Genomic DNA, 22,431 nt, shown 5'->3' on the forward strand with positions numbered 1-22,431 from the left:
AGTAGACTAAGATATATACAGGAAGTATAAATACATATGTATGGCATAAGGGATATTGTAGATAAATTAATATATTAATAGACTATCATGTATAAACAAAATATATGTACACATGTCTGGACCAAAATGGTATAATGGGGGTATACTGATGTGGAAATGTTGCAAAGATGATAATTGTGTTAAAAAAACTGGAAAAAAAACCTGTTCAATAAATTTTAAAAAAATAAATAAATTATGAATTTAGTGGTCCCTGAGGTCCAAAAAGTTGGGGACCCCTGGTCTAAATAACCTCCAAAATCCCTTCCAACTCTGTTATTCTGTTAACTACTTGTATGCTTCCTTTTCTGCAAGTGAAAAGATTGGCGATTGGCTCTGCACATTTCCTTAAGAAAGACCTTAGAATGTTGCTACAGAGATTTCTACTGTGGCTGAATGTAAGGTAAAAAAAAAACCAGTGAGAATAGGAGATGAATATTGCATGTATTTTGAGGAGATTGATTTTCTCATTTTTCCTTCCCATTATTTCTACAACCGTTACCACCTGCTTGAACAATACATAAGAGCGGCTGATGTTGTGAAGGTTTATCTGGCTTCCCCACTATAATGGCTCTTGAGATATTAGGCACTTCCTCAAGAAAATTGACAAGACTCTGAGTCTTTTAACCTAGTTACTAAGTTTATATGCTGCCAGAGTAACAAGCAAAGAGATCTGAGTGGGATTGTGGTTGGCTGGGTTAAGAATCTCGGGGGAACAAAACTAAGGAGTAATAAAGGAGATGCATTAAGTGTCCAAGACTGATAATTCATTGTCTTAAAGAAATGAAATACATGCACAATGTAAGGAGAAGAAAGGAAGCAGAGAAGATATATTTTTTTTTAAAAAGAAGAAAATTCTGTCCCTAATTCTAATAACATCAGTATATCGCCCCCAGTACAACTTGAATTCTGTAAAAGCTTTTAAAAAGTTTTTTTTAAAGCTCTCCACCATGTTTGAATTATAGGAGGTCAGTTCAATCCAAAAGAGAGAAGACTGGGATTGCTTAAAAGAAAGAAAGAAAGAAAGAAAGAAAGAAAGAAAGAAAGAAAGAAAGAAAGAAAGAAAGAAAGAAAGAAGGAGGGAGAGGAGGGGAGAGGAGAGGTGAGGAAGGAGAGAGGAGGGGGAGGGGAAGAGAATGGGAGAAGGAAAGGAAAGGAAAAAGGAAAGGAAAGGAGAAAGGAAAGGAAAGGAGAAAGGAAAGGAAAGGAAAGGAAAGGAAAGGAGAAAACAACAGCACCAACCCCAATATATTTCTTTTCTTTATTATAATAGTGTAGTGAACTATTAGTGAAAACCCTGAGATATTTCAGGGAAATCTTGAGATATTTCAGAAGGAACATTTCTGTCATTACAGTCCTTAATGAAGTCAGATGAGAATTAAAGTGTAAAAGAGATTACAACTGATAAAGGATCATATCATGGCCCCTACATAATCAAGTTTAACATACATCAACTGTTATCAAATCCTGTTGTGAGGACAGCTCAGAAGGATGTGAGGGCTGAGGGTTGGGGAAAGGAAGAATGGTACACATCCAGGATACACAGAGTAATATTTTGCTTTGTCATTGAAAAGTAAAATTGGGGAGGCACTGAAATTGGGAAGGCTTTAAAGAGCAAGAGGGGAGGGAAATTTTACAGGAGGAAGCTGCCCAGATTTCATTGGCATTTCCAACTAGTAGCATTGACTGGATGTAGAGTTAGTCCTTGTTTAGCAATCATAATTGGGACCCGCAACTTGGTCATTAACCACCCATCTCTTTGAAGGTGATTCAGAAATGTGACACGTAAATAAATGAACAAAGTTAAGTTATTGCTGCATGAAACTGTGATTGTACTTCACGATCTGACTTCTTCCCTTTGATTACAGATCTGCAAATATTGTAAATGGGAGGATTGGTCGCAAAATAGTTAAATACTTATAAAGGTATACTTCTTCATCGCCATTGTAATTGTGAACGATTGCCAAACAAAGCAGTCACTAGATGAGAACTACCTGGGCAAGAGCATGGCTGCAACTGTTGAACTGAAGCCTCATCATTATTTTTTATAATGCATAAAAATATATTATAATGTATAATATCCATGTTTTATAATGTATATTATTTTTACATGCATTGTAATACATTTAAAAATGAAGTGGCACTTCAATAATTGACAAACATAAACACCCACATCAACACAAATACACATGCACAGATGCGTCCGCACACGCACGCACACACACACACAAACACACAACAATCCCCTGTTTGCACCTCTAGCAGGAAATAGCCAGGTTTGAGCCAAGGAAGATAAGCAGAGGAAACAATTTTTTTATTATTATTTGAACAAAACGTGGAGTTGGATATTGAGCTGAAAATTTCAGCCTAGCTTTTTTTTCTATTTCGGCTCATTCATTATAGAGAATCCTTTTCTTTCTTTCTTTTTTCTATTGTTCTTTTCAAGCAGCATTGTGCAAGAGCCTGGGAAATAAAATGAATTTTGAATTTCATCAAGAACGTTGGGATGAAAGTTGGACGTGATGATCAAGCATTTTAATTATGCCATATTTTTTTCCAGAGCCGAATGTGTGTGCGTGCGTGTGCGCATGTTCCTGTGCAATAAACCTAGTTGTGTATCTGTGTGTGCACAGAAACTGATTCCCTGACAAAGCAAGCAGCTGTTCAAATACCCCCAGAGCATCACTAACAGAGTCTGTGAAGGAACAAAATCAGCAATGGATATCGTGGGCAACATTGCTCACAGCAGTCATTAAACTATTTTATCGGGGAAAATGCAAAATACATGTTTACTTTATCTGGTCCTTAACTCAGATAATGTGCATCTGGAAAAATTACCAGCCCTGAATGCACGACAAATATTCTTCCTTGCTCCTCTTGAATCCTGTACTTCAGATGCTAATCTGTGGTTAGTTCCTGCTTAATAGGGAAGCAACCAGGGGTGGTATTCACTTACTTTCCTTACCGGTTTGCAAATGTGAGGGCACGCGCCCCGTCAATGCATGCGCATGGCCTTCCATGCATGTGCTTTGTTCGTGTGTGTGGCTTGCATGCATGCGCACGGCTTAAATACGTGCCTAAATAGGACGGCATAGAGACGGGGCAGGTGAGTGAGCCCGCATGCGATTTCCACTATCCATTTGGGTGGAACCAGTCCAAACCGGCCGAATACCACCTCTGCATGCAATGATATGTATGAATTTAAGAGAGAGACAGGGAGAGAAAAGGATTTTTTAGATTTTAGATTTTATTTAGCATTTATAGGCCGCCCTTTTCCCTGAGGGGACTCAGGGCGGCTTACAATAGTAAGGGAAGGGGAGTGAAAGACAAAATACAAAAGAAAATGTGAAATAACTAAAAAGTACTAAAACACAACATTCACTCAGTATTCGGGAGGGGCAAGAAAATTTATCCCCAGGCCTGACGGGCTAGCCAGATCTTGAGGGCTGTACGGAAGGCCTGGACTGTGGTCAGGGTACGAATCTCCACGGGGAGATTGTTCCATAGCGTCGGAGCAGCAACTGAGAAGGCTCTCCTCCGGGTGGTCGCCAGTCGGCACTGACTGGCGGATGGAATACGGAGGAGGCCCGCTCTATGCGATCTGAGTGTATACAAAGTCAAATAATACACTTAATTAAAGATTGATCAGATGACTTTATTCTTGTCTGGTTTGTGCTTAGGTTTCGGAGGTTGGTTTTGATTATTTAGGGCAAACCCAACCTTTGGAATTTGTTCATGGTTCAATACGGTATATTACACAAACCCAGGAAAAAACAGTTTTAGCATGCAAATTAAATGTTTATCCCCATGGAGCCAAAGAATTCTAAGCTGTAAAATGTAAGATGCATTTTCACAGCAGCATGCCAGACACCCCCATTGTTCGTACAATTATTATTGTTAATATCTGTTTTATAAAACTTTTAATGTGGAAGTTTTTAAACTTAAGGGCTCAGACTTAGAAGACTTACACTTAGAATAACTTTATTGTCACTTTGAATGTACACTAATTGGCATACATTAAAATGAAGGGCCACCAATTCTAATATATACTACATAAACATGACAAGATAGATCAATAGATAAAATAAATGCATACATACATAAATAAACACACACACATACGTAATTATGCATGTACCCACATATATTACATGACACAGAGAAATAACACAATCTAGTTTGGATGTATACATGTAGATGGCGAGAGAAACAAATCTTGCAAGTTTACCAGACGGATGGCATAGGGAACAGAGCTGTTAGAGAATCTTCTTGTCCTGCTAGAAATACTTTGAACCCTTCTCCCAGAGGGAGCAACGGAAACAATAGCAATAGCAGTTAGACTTATATACCGCTTTATAGGGCTTTCAGCCCTCTCTAAGCGGTTTACAGAGTCAACATATTGCCCCCAACAACAATCTGGGTCCTCATTTTACCCACCTCGGAAGGATGGAAGGCTAAGTCAACCCTGAGCTGGTGAGATTTGAACAGCCGAACTGCAGAACTGCAATCAGCTGAAGTAGCCTGCAGTGCTGCATTTAACCACAGACCATGAAATGTGTGTGTGGGGGTTTCTAACAATGCTTTGAGCTCTAAGTACATAGCACTTATAAGCAGTATCCCGAATAGCAGGAAGCAAACATCCTATAATCTTCTTGGTTGTCCTTACCACTCTCTGTAGGGACTTTCTATCTGAGGCACGGCTGCCACCAAACCAAAAGTGATGCATTCGTTAAAACGCTCTCAATCGTGCCTCTTTAAAAAGTGGCCAGGAAAAAGTGGCAAGCTACAGGGCTACCAAAATAGTAATGCTTGATGATATCATGACACGAGTGATCCCAAAATTCCATCACAAGGTCTGATATCAGGTATCAAGTATCACTATCATGTGAAGTGAGGGATCTTGCAATCTCAGCTAAATATGAGCCAGCAGTGTGCAGCAGCAGCCAAAAAAGCCAATGCAATCCTAAACTGCATCAACAGAGGGATACAATCAAGATCAAGTGAGGTACTAATTCCACTCTATAAAGCCTTAGGAAGACTACACCTAGAATATTGCACCCAGTTTTGGTTACCACACTATAAAAAAGATATTGAGACTCTAGAAAAAGTGCAGAGAAGAGCAACCAGGATGATTAGGGGACTGGAGACTAAAACATATGAAGAATGATTACAGGAACTGGGCATGGCTAGTCTAGTGAAGAGAAGGACCAGGGGAAACATGATGGCAGTCTTCCAATATTTGAGGGGCTGCCACAGAGAGGAAGGGGTCAACCTTTTCTCCAAAGCACCTGAAGGCCAGACAAGGAATAATGGATGGAAACTGGCCAAGGAGAGAGTCAACCTAGAAATAAGGAGAAATTTTCTGACAGTGAGAACAATCAACCAAAGGAACAGAAGTTGCCTTCAGAGGTTGTGGGAACTGCATCACTGGAGGCTTTCAAGAAGAGATTGGACTGCCATCTGTCAGAAATGGTGTGGAGTCTCTTGCTTGGGGGGTGGGTGGGTTGGACTAGGTGACCTACAAGATCCCTTCCAACTCTGTTAATCTAATGTAATCTAATCTAGTGTTAGTATTGCTTTATACTGCACTGTTAAGACCACACTTGGAATACTGCATCCAGTTTTGGTTGCCACAATGGGCAGGGGAAATGGCTTAGAAGAGACCCTTCCCAGTTTCTCAGACTGTGGGAGAAATTTTCTTTCAGACTTGCAAGAGATTCTATTAATATGGCTTTGACAAATAAAGTAGACTTTGTTTATCTATTCACATTTCCCGTCTGGTCTACCTGGCGATGCTGACATTAGTCTTGCAAGTCTGAAAGTACAATTCTCCCACTTATTCTCCGAGAAAGAGAAAGAGAGGAAAGTGATTTCTGAATTCATAGCGTAAGTCATATTTAATGAAAGAAAATATATTCTATGAAGGATTAAAGTCTCAACGCAGGCTTAGCAACACAGCATTCTTCACACTGTTTAACAGTTTCCCATCTCCTATTGATTGCGGGGAGACGCTTCTAAGCATTTTTAAACTGTGAAATCTTGAGAGAGATTTGGCTGCGTTGCCTGACAGCACCAAAGGCCTCTCTGAACTCATGTGACAATTGCAAAATCGCCTTAGATTACTGTTGTGGGCTCAGTGGTGAGATTGGATGTGTCAGAGCCAGGGGAGAAAAAACTGTTCTAGTAAAATGGGATTTTTTGATTATTAGAAAGATTGAGCAAAATATAACAATATTTTTTTAAGAAATAAAATAATCATTTTTCTCTTCATCACTTCATTAGATATCTTATTGTTGTAATTCCTGTTACTTGCTGGCTGGGATTTCTGAGGGAGTCCTATCATCTTAAAGGTGTTGAGATTGAGAAACGGTGGACTAGACAGCAGAATAACAGAGTTGGAAGGGACTTTGAAGGTCTTCTAGTCCAACCCCCTGTTCGAGCAGGAGATCCTATACAAGTGATGGCTAACCTTTTTGTCGTCACACACTGAAAGCCCTCACACCCATAATACAATGCGTGCACGCCCCACCCATGCGCCCCACCCCCTGGCTTGTGCATACGATACCCCTGCTTGCTCCCTGCCCTCTGCGCATGTGCTTCCCCCCACATGTGCATGTGACCACGCATGCATGCCCTGATCCCTGCGCATGAGCACATGCTTCCCTACTCCCACATATGCACTTGCATCTCCTGCATGCACGGCAGAGACCTAAATTACCAGCTGGGTGGCAGGAGGCGCACGGTGGAGTTGAGCTGGGGCAACGGCTCGCGTGCACGCAGAGAGGGCTCTGCGTGCCACCTATGGCACACATTCCATAGGTTCACCATCACGTCCCTATACCCTTCCAGGCAAATGGCTGTCCAATCTCTTCTTAAAAACCTCCAATGATGGAGCTCCCACACTTTCTGGACGCAAGTTGTTACATTGGCTAATGGTTCTAACTGTATGGGCTCTTCTAAACTACAATTTGTTATTTCGTCTCATCCATTTGTCTGCTTGCTTGTGTATTTATTTATCTGAAGCACCTACATGCCCCTCCCCATACAAACAACATCACTCTGGGCAGTGTCCAGTGTCCAGTAATCACCAAAAATACAAAGGACAATCATCTACAACATTAAAGGTAAAGGTTCCCCTTGCACACATGTGCTTGTCGTTCCCAACTCTGGGGGGCGGTGCTCATCTCCCTTTCAAAGTTGAAGAGCCAGCGCTGTCCGAAGATGTCTCTGTGGTCATGTGCATTTTTACATGCTTTCAAACTGCTAGGTTGGCAGAAGCTGAGACAAGTAACGAGAGCTCACTCTGTTACAAGGCACTAGGGATTCGAACCGCCGAACTGTTGACCTTTCTGATCGACAAGCTCAGCGTCTTAGCCACTGAGCCACTGCGTCCCAATCTACAACATTAATCATTTGCTAAAACAATGAAATGGCTACCAGTTCCTTGGGGCCTGGTCTATTTGTTTCCAAGGGAAGGCTTCCAGTCTGAGGAGATGCTTACATTACAGACCAGAACTCAATAAAGAAGTTATATTGAACTCTGCATGTGTGGCTTTGGTTGTTTGTGCCTGTCATATCTGTTTTTCACAATCGGGCGAAACAGCTGGCATCAAATTCCCTCCAGAATTTACATGGGAGACTGTGGGCTGAGACTGGCAAGAGTTTATTGAAGCAGCATCAAGGCATCTCGGAATAAGCAAATACTGCAAACCGAACCTCTGACATTTTCCGAGCTTTGGAGTGTGTTTTTTATTGTTAGTGATTCACAGTAACCTTTGAGATTGCACAGTAATATAACACTTTCCAACTGCTGGCAGAAAGATAGATAGTCTGCCTAAGATCTAACAAGAAAAGCCCTGTCTATCCCATAACATTTATTTTTTTTCTCTTCTTATAACTGCAGCTCAACGAGATCTGTGCTAGTTGTACGTCTACACAACCCACACTTGAATTTGGCACATTTTAAAAATGAGTTTTCCATGCCTTCTTTTTGTAGCCAATTAAGGATCATAGAAAAAGCTTGTGCCGTTTCAGCTTGCCAAAGTTACGACAGCTTCATAACTGCCTTTCAGAGTGGGATATTCTTCCATGGATTTATTTGGTTTATGCGTCCAAGTGGACTGATCTCACCTGTACTTACTGAGCTAATATGCAGCTTGGTTTGTTGTTCTATTTCAAATTTTGCATTTGCCTATATATTGCAATATACACTATATTGCCAAAAGTATTCGCTCACCCATCCAAATAATCAGAATCAGGTGTTCCAATCACTTCCATGGCCACAGGGGTATAAAATCAAGTACCTAGGCATGCAGACTGTTTTTACAAACATTGGTAAAAGAATGGGTCGCTCTCAGGAGCTCAGTGAATTCCAGTGTGGAACTGATAGGATGCCACCTGTGCAACAAATCCAGTCGTGAAGTTCCCTCGCTCCTAAATATTCTACAGTCAACTGTCAGCTGTATTATAAAAATGTGGAAGTGCTTGGGAATGACAGCAACTCTGCCACGAAGTGGTAGGCCACGTAAACTCATCCAACATCAGTGTGTGACCTCACAAATGCGCTTCTGGAAGAATCGTCAAAAACTCCCATAAACACACTCCTAAACCTTGTGGACAGCCTTCCCAGAAGAGTTGAAGCTGTTATAGCTGCAAAGGGTGGACTGACGTCATATTGAACCCTATGGATTAGGAATGGGATGTCACTTATAGTAAGTTCATATGCAAGTAAAGGCAGGTGAGCAAATACTTTTGGAAATATAGTATATGTGCCCAAACAACATACAAAGGGCAGGAATTTCAGAAGCATACAGTAGCTATATGGATCTGGATTGGATCTGATTCAGAGGTGAGTTGCTGCCGGTTTGGCCCGATTCGGCCGAATCGGTAGTGGAAGTCAGGCCAGGGTCGCAGAAACGGCAGTGACGCAGGCCTGCCATGACCCTGAACTGGTTCCCTCACTGGGCCACCGCCATTTTGGATTTCAGTGACTGCATGTGTGCAGGTCACTGTAAATTGTTCTGCGCATGCTTGCAGAACAAGTTACATTGAGCAGCGTACGTGATCGCAAAGTGTGCGATTTGCGAACCGGTAGTAAAACCAGCATCAACCCACCCCTGATCTTATTAGTAGTTGGATAGGAGATCACCAGAAATTCCCAGGGCTGGGGATGCCCTGGGATCATCCTATGCTAAACTGTGAAATTTAAGGGAGAAATGTTGCCAAGAAAATTTCATGAATGGACCAATAAAAAATCAAGCTTGACTTATTAAAAAAAGGTAAAGGAATCCCTGCAGATTTTACTCTGCAAGCCATTGCCAATTTAGGGGACAGTGCTTATCTTCATTTCAAGGCCATTGAGCCAGCACTGTCCAAAGAAATTTCTGTGGTCATGTGGCCAGTATGATGTCACAGAGCCCTGTTACCTTCCCCCCCACCGAAGTGATGCCTATTTATCTACTCCAGTGGTGGGTTTCTGCCAGTTCGCACCGGATTGGGAGAACTGGATGGTGAAATGGACCCGGAAGAAACTTCCAGAATGCCTGCCCGGAGTTTTCTCCTGGATTCCCCTCTGTCTTGCCTCCTCCGATCTCCCAAAGTTCTTTCCCCAGCGTGTGATAGCTTTCTACTGGATTCCCCTCTGTTGTGCCTTCTCCGATCTCCCTAATTTCAGCCCTTAATCATCCAGTTGTCTATTTTTGGGAGGTTTTCCCCTCTCTTCCCCCCCCCTTTCATAGGAGTTCCAAAAATTGTTGCCACATGGCTTGGGGGTGGTGTTCATGTGACTGAGTGTGCATGAGTGATGTCAAGTTGGCCATAGCTGCCCGGTCACATGACTGCCAAGCCACACCCACAAAGTAGGCCACACCCACAGAATAGGTTCTAAAAAAATTGAAACCCACCACTGATCTACTCGCATCTGCATGTTTTTGAACTGCTAGGTTGCCAGGAGGTGAGGTGAAGATGGGAACTCACCCCATCTTGTGTTGCTTGGGTCTCGAACCTGAGCTGCAAGCTTTCTAACCGACAAGCCCAGCATTTTAACTGCTGAGCCATCACATCGCCCTAAGCTTGACTTACAGGAGACTTTATTTTCTACTCAAGAAAAATTAACCACCGACAACAAATGGACCTACAAATTAATGCATCTAGATTAAATATCTTTAGAAATACATAAAGCTATATTAAGATGGACAGACAAACATAGTTTCAACTGGGAAACTGTCAGCATCCTAGATCAAGTTAAATCCAAAGATGCTCAGGAATTAATGGGAATATGGAGGTTAGGCAAATCAATCTTCAGTAGACACATAGAGATAAATGACGTTTACAGAGCATTCAGAAAGGCAATAAAAAAGCTAAGAAGGAAACAAAGGGATCACAACACCAAAACCCAGATAATCAGGGATAAACACCAGACAAACAATCAAGCAGAAAACAATATTCAAACCAAGGAGCTACCAAATAGAAAACTAGACATTCAGCAATTTTGGCAGGACAAGCCACATAAACAGGGGGCAAAGCCCACATTCATTAGCACTGATGGTGTTACCTAGTTGGGTAGCAAAACATCTGCAAGCAAACAACCAAGCTGAGAGAACTTCACAGAGAATATGTACAAAGTTTTATGAGGTTGCTCCCCTCCCCATCGCAGAACCAGAACTAGGCATGTTTAAGAATGAATGTAAGTCCAAAATCATCATGTCTAGCAAATATCTTGATTTGGCCTCCTTAGATTTCATTTTGCCTATTCATGAAGTAGCGATCTATCCATCGTCATCAGTTTAATGATAAACTGGGAGTTAAAAATAGCAAGTGCCATTTTGGAAATTCTTTTTTTTTTCTTTTCTTGCTTGTTAGTTAAACTATTTCTAACATTTGGAGACTCTCAGAGGCTGATGGAAGAGGACTGAAAGTATTGCTACTCCATACAATTTTCTGCTTTGGAAAAGAGACCAAGTCAAGCTGAAAAATCTCCATCCTTTTTTTAAATTATTCATAAACATTTTGAACACAGTGTATTATTGTCAGGGTGTATCATTTACAAAAGAAAAACAAAGAGAAAACATAAAATATTAACACATATACTGGTAAAAATAGTAATAATATAACAGAATAGTTTTGGCTCAATTTCTTCTTTAGCTTATTCATAATTAACAGAATTAACTATATTAGCATATTTATAATTATAAACCATCTTTATATTTAATTCTTACATAGCACTAATTTTTCTTCATCTAATTTCTACCTCTTATCTCTAACCATTTATAAAATCTATTCCATGTCAAGTAATATCCTGTGTCTTCTTTGTCTTTTATTTTTAAAGTCAATCTATCCATCTCTGCACAGTCTAATATTTTCTGAATTACATCCTCATCTGATAGACTGTTCTCATTTTTCCAATATTGTGCAAATACACTCCTTGCTGCTCTCAGTACTTGCAAAACTAAATATATAGTCCCTTTATCATAACCCCCTGGCATTATACCCAACAAAAATATTTCTGGTTTCAGATCTATATTTGCTTAATCATCTTTTCCAACTAAGTATGTATTTTCTTCCAATATTTTCTTGCTTTCATACAAGTCCACTGCATATGATAATAAGTAGCTGGGGTCTGATTTCATTGCCAACATTTGGCAGACATATTGCTAGATATTTTTGCCAATCTTGCTGGTGGCAAATGCCACCTATAAAACATTTTATAAAGCTTTTCCTTATAAGCAGTAGCCATTGTCAGTATATATATATTTGTTTTCGTAAATTTTCACGGATACAGGTATGCAGGTTTTGGTGTATTCGGGTCTTTTCCCATGTAAGATTGAGATTGTCTTGACAAAGTTTCTCAATCTCAATCTCAATGTTACACGGGAAAAGACCCGAATACAACAAGACCAGCATACCTACACCCGTGAAAATCTACGAAAACCAATATAATTTAGATATGTAGGCGGGAGGTAATTATGGAAGCTATTGAAATAGAGAAACACCCCCACAATATGAATAAACATGATGATACCTCCCACCTACCAAACATCTGGAAACCAGCCCTAGTCAACAAACACACCCCACCTATCACCCAGACCGTTACAACACGAAACAACAATAGACACACAGCCAGCACCAATCAGCACCAATCTACCAATCATGATACAACCACACAACCAATCATTCCACTTACTGAATCAAAGCCAGCACTCTGAATCAAAGCCAGCACACCCCCACCAAGATTTATAGAAAGACGGCAGCTCCGATCACACTTTAAGCCCAAAACCCAGCCTGAAGATGGTGAGGGAGACCTCGTTGCCAAGACAATCTCAAACTTACACGGGAAAAGACCCGAATACAACAAGACCAGCATGTGTGTGTATGTGTGGTGTGTGTGTGTGTGTGTGTGTGTGTGTGTGTGTGTAAAAATCAGTTTTTCATCTGTCCCTAATAAAATCTTATCAAGTGTTGTTGGTTCTTTATAAAAAAAAGCCATATTTTTACATCTTTGTTATATCTTGATTTTATTTGCAGATATGGCCACCAACCACCCAATGGTTTTGTAATTGTTGCCTAGTTTTAAGTTCACCATTCTCATTTAAAATGTCTTTATAAAATACATTTTTTTCCAAGTTAATAAGATTTGGGTATATCAAGGCTTCCTTTGTGCAGAGCCAGACTGGTATTTTCATATAGTTTTGTAATTTAATATTTTCCCGTACATTAAGCAAAGCGTGTGTGTGAGGAATTGAACTAAATTGCACAGTGTCTTTGAAAATATCTATGTACCATACTACTTCCGTACCATAAAAAAGCATGCCATCCTAGTTGAAGATCATGTCCCTCCATCCTAAGATCTCTTGCAGTGCAGCTCCTTTTCATTAAAGATATACGGGCATCCACCAAGTCTGAGCTCTCCGTTTATCTTGTTAACATTGATTGTTCTCTCTCTTTAATACCTTGATAAAATTTACACATCATGCTGAAGTCATGGTTAGCTTGACCCTAATGTATTAAAAATGGATTTGTCTCGCTTCACATCCTATACAAACAAGAATGACCAGGTACATAAAACACATTAAATCAAAACCAAATAAAATCACAACCGCCGTGTGCCCACAGCACACCAAAACCAACCAACCTCATCCCTCAATCTCTTCTCCTTGTAGCTTTTTATCCTGAATCCTCAACAGAAGCTGAAGAAGAACAGGAAGAGCAGAAAAGGCGTGAAAAGAAAATTAATAGAAGACCCCCCCCCAGTGGTGACATGCTCACCCGTGAGAAAGTGGAGCCTGGAATCAAGTATATCAGGTCCCACCAAGACATGGAAGGGTCTCTAGAAGCTTTCTCCACTCAACCTGGAGAGATGCCAGCATCTTAAGAGGCGGAAAGCCAAGGAAAAATCGTAACTGAGTTCTCAAAAAGCCTGGTGTCAGGCTTGGAAGACATATTTTACAATGGGCCTCAAGCCTGCCACATATTCTACTGTGGGAAACTGGGAGGGGGGATTGTATGGGGCATGAGAGCTGTGTAGTCATAATAACATTCTTTCTCAGAGAGTCAAGGTCATTTGCCTCGGCACCTGGAGGGGCATTGCTGGGAGGAATCTCCTTGTGGGACAGTGACTGATTCAAGGGTGGGTTCTGGCAGTCACTACTGCCAATTTGCTCATGGATGCACCGTGCATGCTGCACATGCTTGATGCGCACTGTGCCCACATGCACAGTACAATAAAAGCAAGATGGTGGTGCCTATGGCGCTGCCCGGAGAACAGGTTTGGGGGCATGACAGGCCTAGGTTGCTGCTGGTTCCAGCGACCCAGGCTGTCAAACCACTACTAGTTTGGCCGAAACAGTCCAAACCGGTAGGAACCCACCAATGGGCTAATTGGACCATATGATGGACATGCAGGTGCTGAGGCAGGGTCTTGAACTTTTGACTGGGAAGGGAAAACCTGGAAGCTCTCAGATTTGGGTTTTCCCAGATGTGCCAACATGGCTCTCTTAATACATTGGAACTGTGAGGAATCTCTAACTTCTGACTATTATTTTATGGAGGATGCTATTTGAAACCCTGACATTAACCTGAATGTGAGAGCTTCCAGGTTTTCCCCACCCAGTTAAAAGTTCAAGACCCTGCCCCAGCACCCACATGTCCATCACATAGCTCAATCAGTCATTCTCCCACAATGAGATTCTTCCCAGCAAAGCCCCTGAGGCAAATGGCCTTGACTCTCTGAGAAAGAATGTTATTATGACTACACAGGTCTCATGCTCCATACAATCCCCCCTCCCAGTTTCCCACAGTAGAATATGTGGCAGGTTTGAGGCCTACTGTAAAATGTGGCTTCCACACCTGACACCTGGAGAATGGCTTGTGACAATTCCTGTTGTGAAACCTTCATTATTGTCAGGCTGCTTCATAACACTGTACCCTACCTATCTGGACTTATAGCTAGTCCTTGCTTAACAACTGCCTCAACCCTGAACTAATACGCAACCATTCACAGTTATGATGGTGATGAAAAAGTAACTTTGCCACCAGTCCTTGCATTTACAACCTTTGCAGATCTGTAAAGCTGAAATGAGATTTTAAGTGCTCTCTGAGCTTGGTGGTTTTCTTGCAGACATTTCATTACCAAACTAGGTAACATCATCAGTACATACAGCGGTAATGAAATCTGCAAGAAAACCATCAAGCTCAGAGAGATCCCACAGCTCAACCCTGAACTATAAATATCTCTTCTATCAATAGGATCCTAAACACTGTCGCAGTTTCACTTATTGACTGCTTCACTTAATGACCAAGTTACCAGTCCCGAGTGTCGAGGATAAACAAGGACTACCAGTACTCTCTTCATTGCCTGGCCCTGTTCACAGCCTGCTTGGTAACAAAACTTAAATCTATGAACTTAAACTCGATTTATGACCTAGAAGATTAGCTTGACATTTTAATTGCTGTTAAAGACAGATAACCACTGTTGCTTGCAAGGCCTGAACTCATTTTCAGCCTGCCGGGTGGGAGTAAGTTTGAGAGCAGAGGCTGGAAGTAGGTTGCATTCATTTTGCTTATTTTACAAGTGGGGAAAAATCAGTAAAACTCATGTCACTGAAGATGAATGCTTGCTGCATTGATAGCCTGATTGGGAAGCTTTTTTTCCTGGGGTGCAAATGGGGTGTAATTAGCCACAGATCGCATTCAAGGGCACTGATTGTAACAGCGTAATCTAATAATATCAAATTGCAGAAGTGGAGGGCACAGGAGGCTATGGATGGCTATCAAGGAAGCTATTTCTATTATTGTTCTGACCTAGCTTTTAGTGGTGGGTTCCAACCAGTTCGGACTGGTTTGGCTGAACCGGTAGTGGTTCAGCTGAACCGGTAGTGGTTTGGCGGCCAGGATCCCTGGAACCAGCAGTGACCCAGGCCTGCCACACCCCTGAACCAGTTCTCCAGGCACGGCCATAGGCCCCGCCATCTTGTTTTTTGCTTTTGTGCATGCTCAGAGCAATTTTCATTGGGACCAAAAGCGGGATGTGGGGGCAATGCCATAACCCCCCCCGCACCTCATTTGGACCTAGTAGGTCTCCCTACAGCTTCATGGGACCAAAAACGGGCCATGAGGGGAGCTCTGCACCCTCCTCCCGCCCCCCTCCCTCCATGCATGCACGCGCCCCCCCTGCAACCCCGTATACATGCGTGTGCCTCTCCCACATGCACGCCCCCCCCCACGCATGCGCAGCAGAGACCCGATAATCAGCTGGCCAGTGGGAGGTGCATACATGTGAGGTAGAGCTGAGCTGGGGTGACAGCTTGCATGCCTGTAGAGAGGGCTCTGCGTGCCACCTGTGTCACGAGTGCCATAGGTTTGTTATCACGGCTCTGGTAATATGTCAGTCAAAGTACATCAGTCCCTAACAACAGACTGGAGAGAAGAAAGAGGGAGAAACAAGGACCAGTAAAGAAATGAAAACCATGATTACTACAGGATCTGGGCAACAACATTAGCTTGGCTGTGTTGGGAGAAGGTCAAGTAAGGATCTCACGGGAGCAATCAAACAATAGATTAATCTTATACTGCTAACCTTAGTTAATTTGTTTGTGACTGAGAATGCAGACCGAGCTCATTTGTTTAACTTATGGTTCAATGACTTGAACCATAAATAATTTGAACAACCCCCCCAAAAAAAAATGAGTTACTCCCACATACTGCTTACAAGAGGTTCTCTGCATACTGCCACACTATTGCAGCCTGTTGCTGCCTACTGTCTTCAGGGATGGCGCACGACAGGTGAAGTAAAAACATTTGAAATGAAACAAATTTCTCATCTGTTTATTTCTTCTTGAGGTGTGCAAAAGGTCTCACCAATTGCTCACCAATATGTGGGGTGGAAGGGAGAGCGTACTTTCTAATCATACCCCTGAATGCTCAAGGAAATTTAATTGGGCTTTTCTGATTAGAAGAACACACAAATCTTGTAGAAGACCAAAGTGAACCTTAGATTCCGAGTGAAGGAAACTGTGAGCGTTTATTATCTTTTACTTCTTTGGAGTGCTAGCTAATTAATTCCTACGATTTAGAGAATGATACCGATTTGATCTCAGACAGAACTTGATACCAGCTAATATTTCTCTAGAGATGTTCACATGTATATCAACAATGTGTATTTATGCAGAGACACTATCAATTTCTTTGGGAAGTTTAAGACTTGTAACTCTTGAGAAGCAATCTAAAAAAAAAAAACCCACTCTTTTTATTTTTAAAGATAGAGTAAACATTGAAGCACTAGGAGGCAAGAATTAATCGTAATATTTTTTTTAAGGAAAGAAGCCACTTACTTACAGAAAGGACGGTCCAGGAGGAAGAATCAGATTTCAATTTGCAAGCTCTTACTAAGTTACCTCAGGAAGAAGAATCACTTTGTTTTAATCATCTCACCAACCTTAATTCCAAGCTCAATGTTCTCGCCACCATAAACGTCCATTCCTGGGTCGAGAAGACCGATTTCCCCAAAGAACTTCCGGTTCACCACAAAAGAACATCCAATCATAGCTGGCGTCCTGAGGAAGAAGTAGAAGAGAAGTAAGAAGTGCGTTGTTATTGTGGTCTGATTATATCTTGAGCCACAGTGGCATGGTGGTTAGAGTGCAATACTGCAGGCTACTTCTGCTGACTGCCAGCTGCCTGCAATTTGGCAATTCAAGGTTGATTCAGCCTTCCATCCTTCCGGGGTAGGTAAAATAAGGACCCAAATTTCCAGGGACAAAATGCTTACTCTGTAAATCGCTTAGAGAGGGCTGTAAAACACTGTAAAGCGGTATATAAGTCTAAGTGCTATTGCTATTGCTATCTTTCCCAAAAGATAGAGGTCTAATTGTTCTAGCAATAGACTTTAGACATATATTTCTTCACAGTGCTTTACAGCCTTCTCTAAGTGGTTTACAGAGTCAGCACATTGCCCCCAACAATCTGGGCCCTCATTTTACCAACTTCAAAAGGATGGAAGGCTGAATCAACCTTGAGCCGGTCAGGATCAAACTGCTGGCAGTCGGCAGAATTAGCCTGCAATGCTGCCTTCTAACCACTGCCCCATCACAATATGGACACCTATTGTGTGATAGAAGTTTAAATCAGCAATAGACAATCTGATGGTTGTGAGCGTCGTTGTGCCTGCAGACCTCCTCCCTTGGTGCATAAGAAGCTCCCTGCTAATTTGGGAAAGATTCTTCTACTTAAGATTCTTTTAATTAATCTAATTACATTCTTCTAATTAAAAAAAAGGAATGGACAACGTGCCAGCTTTTAACAGTATCTCTATTTGCTAAGATGCCTCTGGGGTTGATGGAGATGGCATGAGGACGCTCTGAGCGTTTCTGAGAGCTCAACGCTCTGTTTTGAAAAGCATCCAACCCAAGAAAAGACAAAATTAAATTTGAATGGGGCAGTTCATTCCTGAAGGTCTTGTGGAGATGACAAAATGTTGACCAGTTGACCTTCAACTAACTACCGTGCTTTGCAACTGGCAATCTCCATCAAATCAGCTATTTTGTGATTAGCGGTGATATGCCTACAAATTCCAAATTTACCCTCCCAGCTCCCACCACCACCACCACATTCTTTTAATCTACTCTGGGTAATTGATTCTTTTGTTCTACCACTGTTATCCTGAAAGTATTTCTTTTCATGCTCGGTGGATATCAAGCTTCCAGAAAACGAACGTTCATGTGCCCCGATTTTTGTCAAGGGTCTCTTTTGTTGTTCAAAGATTATCTTAGACACAGACACGTTAACAATTTACTAGGTCTGGATGAAGCTCTGATTCGCTCGAGTCATCCTTTTGAACTGGGCACCCCAATTAATTTGACGCATTGAATGGAACCGCCGAGCCAATACGTTCTTCTGCACGCTCACAGGTGCGTCTTGTAATGGTATCAGGAGGATGTGGACTGAATCAAATTATTTGTTTGATTTCTCCCCTGCGTTTCCTTCAGGAGCAGAGAGCCGCCTCTACAGATAGTCCTTAACTTAGAACAGTTCATTTAAAGGCCATTCAAAGTTACAGCGTCATTGAAAAAAAAAGTGACTTATGACTGTTTTTCACACTTAGGATCATTGCAGCATCTCCATGGTCACCTGACCAAAATTCAAATGCTTGGCAACCGACTCGTATTTATGATGGTTCTGGTGTTCTAGGGTCACGTCACGTTTTACGACCTTGTGACAAAGCAAAGCCAATGGGGAAGCCAGATTCACTTCACAACTATGTTACTAACTTAACTATAGTGATTCACTTAACAAGGGTGGCAAGAAAGGTCATAAAATGGGGCAAAACTCAGCAACAAAAAGTATGGTCATAAGTTGAGGACTATCCGTACACATTAGTACTCCCTACTTTTATTTTCCCCAACAACATTCCACTGACATAGACAGGCCTAAAGAAATGCAACAGATCCAGCCATTGGTTGAACCTTAGTCTACCCATTCTTAATCCAATACCTTCAAAAGTGAGCCATATCAACTCTTAGAATAACAGAGTTGGAAGGGACCTTGGAGGTCTTCTAGTCCAACCCCCAGCTTAGGCAGGAAACCCTACACCACTTCAGACAAATGGATATCCAACATCTTCTTTAAAACTTCCAATGTTGGAGCATTCACAAATTCTGGAGGCAAGTTGTTCCACTGATTAATTGTTGCAACTGTCAGGAAATTTCTCCTTAGTTCTAGGTTGTTTCTTGAGTTAAAACAGAGGGTATCTGCTTCAACTCTTTTCCTAAGGCTGAATTAGAACCAGGAAAACAATTTGAGCACTATAGGTAGTCCTTGACTTGCAACCACAACCAGAACCTGTTAAGTCCTCCCGTGCCAGCCGACGGGAGGGGCCGGAGCAGCCGCAAGCTGATTGGCTGCGATGCAACAGCCAGCTGGAGCTAGACGTGGCGAGCGTCTATTGGCTGACCAACTGACAGTTCCGTATATAAAGAGCTGTCAGTTGGCCAGGAGCTGTCCACGTTCTGAATCCTCCTAGTTACCAGACCTGCATTGAATAAAGCTGTGAAAACCGTTACTGCTGCCTCAAGCCTGGTTATTTAAAAGAACCAGAATTTCAGTTACTAAGCAAAGCATTTGTTTGCCACAATTAAGCAAAAATGGGTGGAGCTGCCCCACGTGCCTGTTACCGGCTTACCTCAGGGCCCTGCAAACAGGGGTGTCCATTCCCCAACATGTGCCTTGCCTCGTAGCCGCAGTACCAACATACTGCTTGGCCTCCTGCTCCACTGAGGTTGATGTTTTTTGTCAAAAAAGGGGCATGGATAGCCTTTAAGAAGCTTATAGAGTGCTGCTGGGGGCTGGAGGGGCAAAAAATGGGCCATTTTTTGCTCATTTCTGCCCTCCCCAGCCTCCAGGAGCTCTCTATGCACGGCCATTTTGGTACAGCTATGCACGGCCATTTTGGTAAAGCTATGCACGGCCATTTTGGTACAGCTATGCACGGCCATTTTGGTAGCAATAGCAATAGCAGTTAGACTTATATACCGCTTCATAGGGCTTTCAGCCCTCTCTAAGCGGTTTACAGAGTCAGCATATCGCCCCCACAGTCTGGGTCCTCATTTCACCCACCTCGGAAGGATGGAAGGCTGAGTCAACCCTGAGCCGGTGAGATTTGAACAGCCGACCTGCAGACCTGCAGTCAGCTGAAGTAGCCTGCAGTGCTGCATTTAACCACTGCGCCACCTCTGCTCTGGTAAAGCTATGCACGGCCATTTTGGTAAAGGGGGTGGAGTTTCAGCAGGCCAAAAATGCTGTATTTAGTGTATAAGACGCACCCAGATTTTCAGCCTCTTTTTTGGGGGAAAAAGGTATGTCGTATACTCCGAAAAATACAGTATGTATATTGGTAAATAAATACTTTCTTTTGAGAGCAGGCAGCAGAATTTCATTTTTAATGTGGGCCAGTGTGCTCACAATAAAAAAAAATGTCAGTAAAGGTTATCTTATCTTAAACACATGCCAGTTGCCAAGCATCCAAATTTTGATCATGTGATCATCAGGATGCTGCAACTGTTCTATTGCGAGTACCGGCTGTCAGTCACTTTTCTCAGTACTATTGCCTCGCGAAGAGTTGCTAAAGGAATTATTATAAGCCAAGGACTGCCTGCGCTGGGAATGGAAAAAAAAAAACCCGAGTTTGCAACCGGCAGTATGATAACATCATACACCCGAAGCCCAGGCCTGGGAAGCAATGCATCAAGATCAGATCAGATAGAAATGTAAGGATTGCAACTAGTTTACAAGCATGTTCACGGTCAGTTGCCCTGCGGCAAAATCACATTTGTCCCAGCAACTGAATAGGTCAAAGAAAGGCTAAGATGACAGGGAAAAAGAATGTATACTACTCGCTACTGGCAAAGGATAAAAGAATAAGTTCTTTTAATGATATAAGTTCACAGTTCTTTGCTGGAAGACTCATCATCCAGTGTCTCAATTTGTTGTGACGTTGAGATTTTGGAAAAAGCGCAGAGAGGAGCAACTAAGATGATTAAGGGAATGGAGACCAAAACTTTTGAAGAATGGTTGCAGGAATTGGGTATGGCTAGTCTAGAGAAAAGAAGGACTAGGGGTGATGTAATAGCTGTGTACCAGTATTTGAGGGGCTGCCACAAAAAGGAAGGGGTCAAATTATTTTCCAAAGCACCTGAAACCAAGACAAGAAACAATGGATGGAAACTGATCAAGGAGAGAATCAATCTGGAATTAAGGAGAAACTTCCTAACTGTGAGAACCATTAACCAGTAGAACAGATTGCCTTCAGAAGTTGTGGGTGCTTCATTGCTGGAGGTTTTTAACAAGAGCGGTCTGAAATGCTATAGAGTCTCCTGCTTGAGCAGGGGGCTGGACTAGAAGACCTCCAAGGTCTCTTCCAGCTCTATTCTGATTCATTGATTGATTCAGAGGTGGGTTCCTACCAGTTCGCACCTATTCGGTAGAACCGGTTCGTCAAATCTACTGAACCGGTTAGAAGAGGTTCCACCAGTGGACCCGGAAAGCAGGCCACACCCACAGAAGAGGTTCCAAAAATTTTGGAAACCCGCCACTGGCAAGGATCTTGTAATTTGACAGCTTTATGACTTGCATGCTTCAATGCCAGAGTTTCTGAATAGCTACTTGGACCGACCTAAGTACTAATTCATAATTTCATATCCGGTCACATGGGTGGCAAGCCACTCCCATTCGGTCACATGGGTGGCAAGCCACTCCCACAAAGGAGGCCACACCCACAGAGTAGGTTTGAACCATTTTTGAAACCCACCACTGGATTGATTGAATCTGAATCTGATTTCTTCAGGCTCAATTCAGCTGAATAAACTATGGACAGGAGGGATGTCGGTTGGTATGATGCAGGTTTGTTTCAGATTTTGAAATTAATCAAGTTGCTACTCTCAAGTGTCTTGTGTTCCTCATTGCATAAGAATAGGCTACCTTTCCTTACATCAGCAGCTCTCCTCAATATCACCAAGAACTCAGATGAAAGTGAAAGGAAGAGTTGTCCCCTTGGAGTCGAATTCCCATTCCCAATTCTTTTCACTGAAGCGCAAATGGCTGATAAATTACTTAATAATATATACTGATGAATCTCTCTTTGAAAAGCAGTAAAAGATAAACGTAAAGGTTCACCTCTCACATATGTGCTAGTCGTTCCTGACTCTAGGGGGCAGTGCTCATCCGTTTCAAAGCCGAAGAGCCAGTGCTGTCCGAAGACATTTCCGTGGTCATGTGGCCAGCATGACTAAATGCCGAAGGCGTACAGAACGCTGTTACCTTCCCACCAAAGGTGGTTCCTTTGCATTTTTACGTGCTTTTGAACTGCTAGGTTGGCAGAAGCTGGGACACGTAACGGGAGCTCACTCA

At 42.2% G+C, this 22,431-nt stretch overlaps 1 protein-coding gene across 1 annotated transcript in view; it reads right to left on the reverse strand.

The window, feature by feature from the left end:
* GALNT17 (polypeptide N-acetylgalactosaminyltransferase 17) overlaps nt 1-22,431 on the reverse strand; it is a 372,456-nt gene that overhangs the window by 63,993 nt on the left and 286,032 nt on the right. Inside the window, exon 6 of the mRNA XM_087717193.1 lies at nt 16,967-17,084. Coding sequence (XP_087573319.1) covers nt 16,967-17,084 — 118 coding nt within the window. The remainder of the gene's footprint in view (nt 1-16,966; nt 17,085-22,431) is intronic.

The sequence above is a fragment of the Thamnophis sirtalis genome, unplaced genomic scaffold, assembly GCF_051295495.1.
Source record: "Thamnophis sirtalis isolate CommonGarterSnake01/CBP01778 unplaced genomic scaffold, rThaSir2_p1.2 scaffold_6, whole genome shotgun sequence".
NCBI classification, from domain to species: domain Eukaryota; kingdom Metazoa; phylum Chordata; class Lepidosauria; order Squamata; family Natricidae; genus Thamnophis; species Thamnophis sirtalis.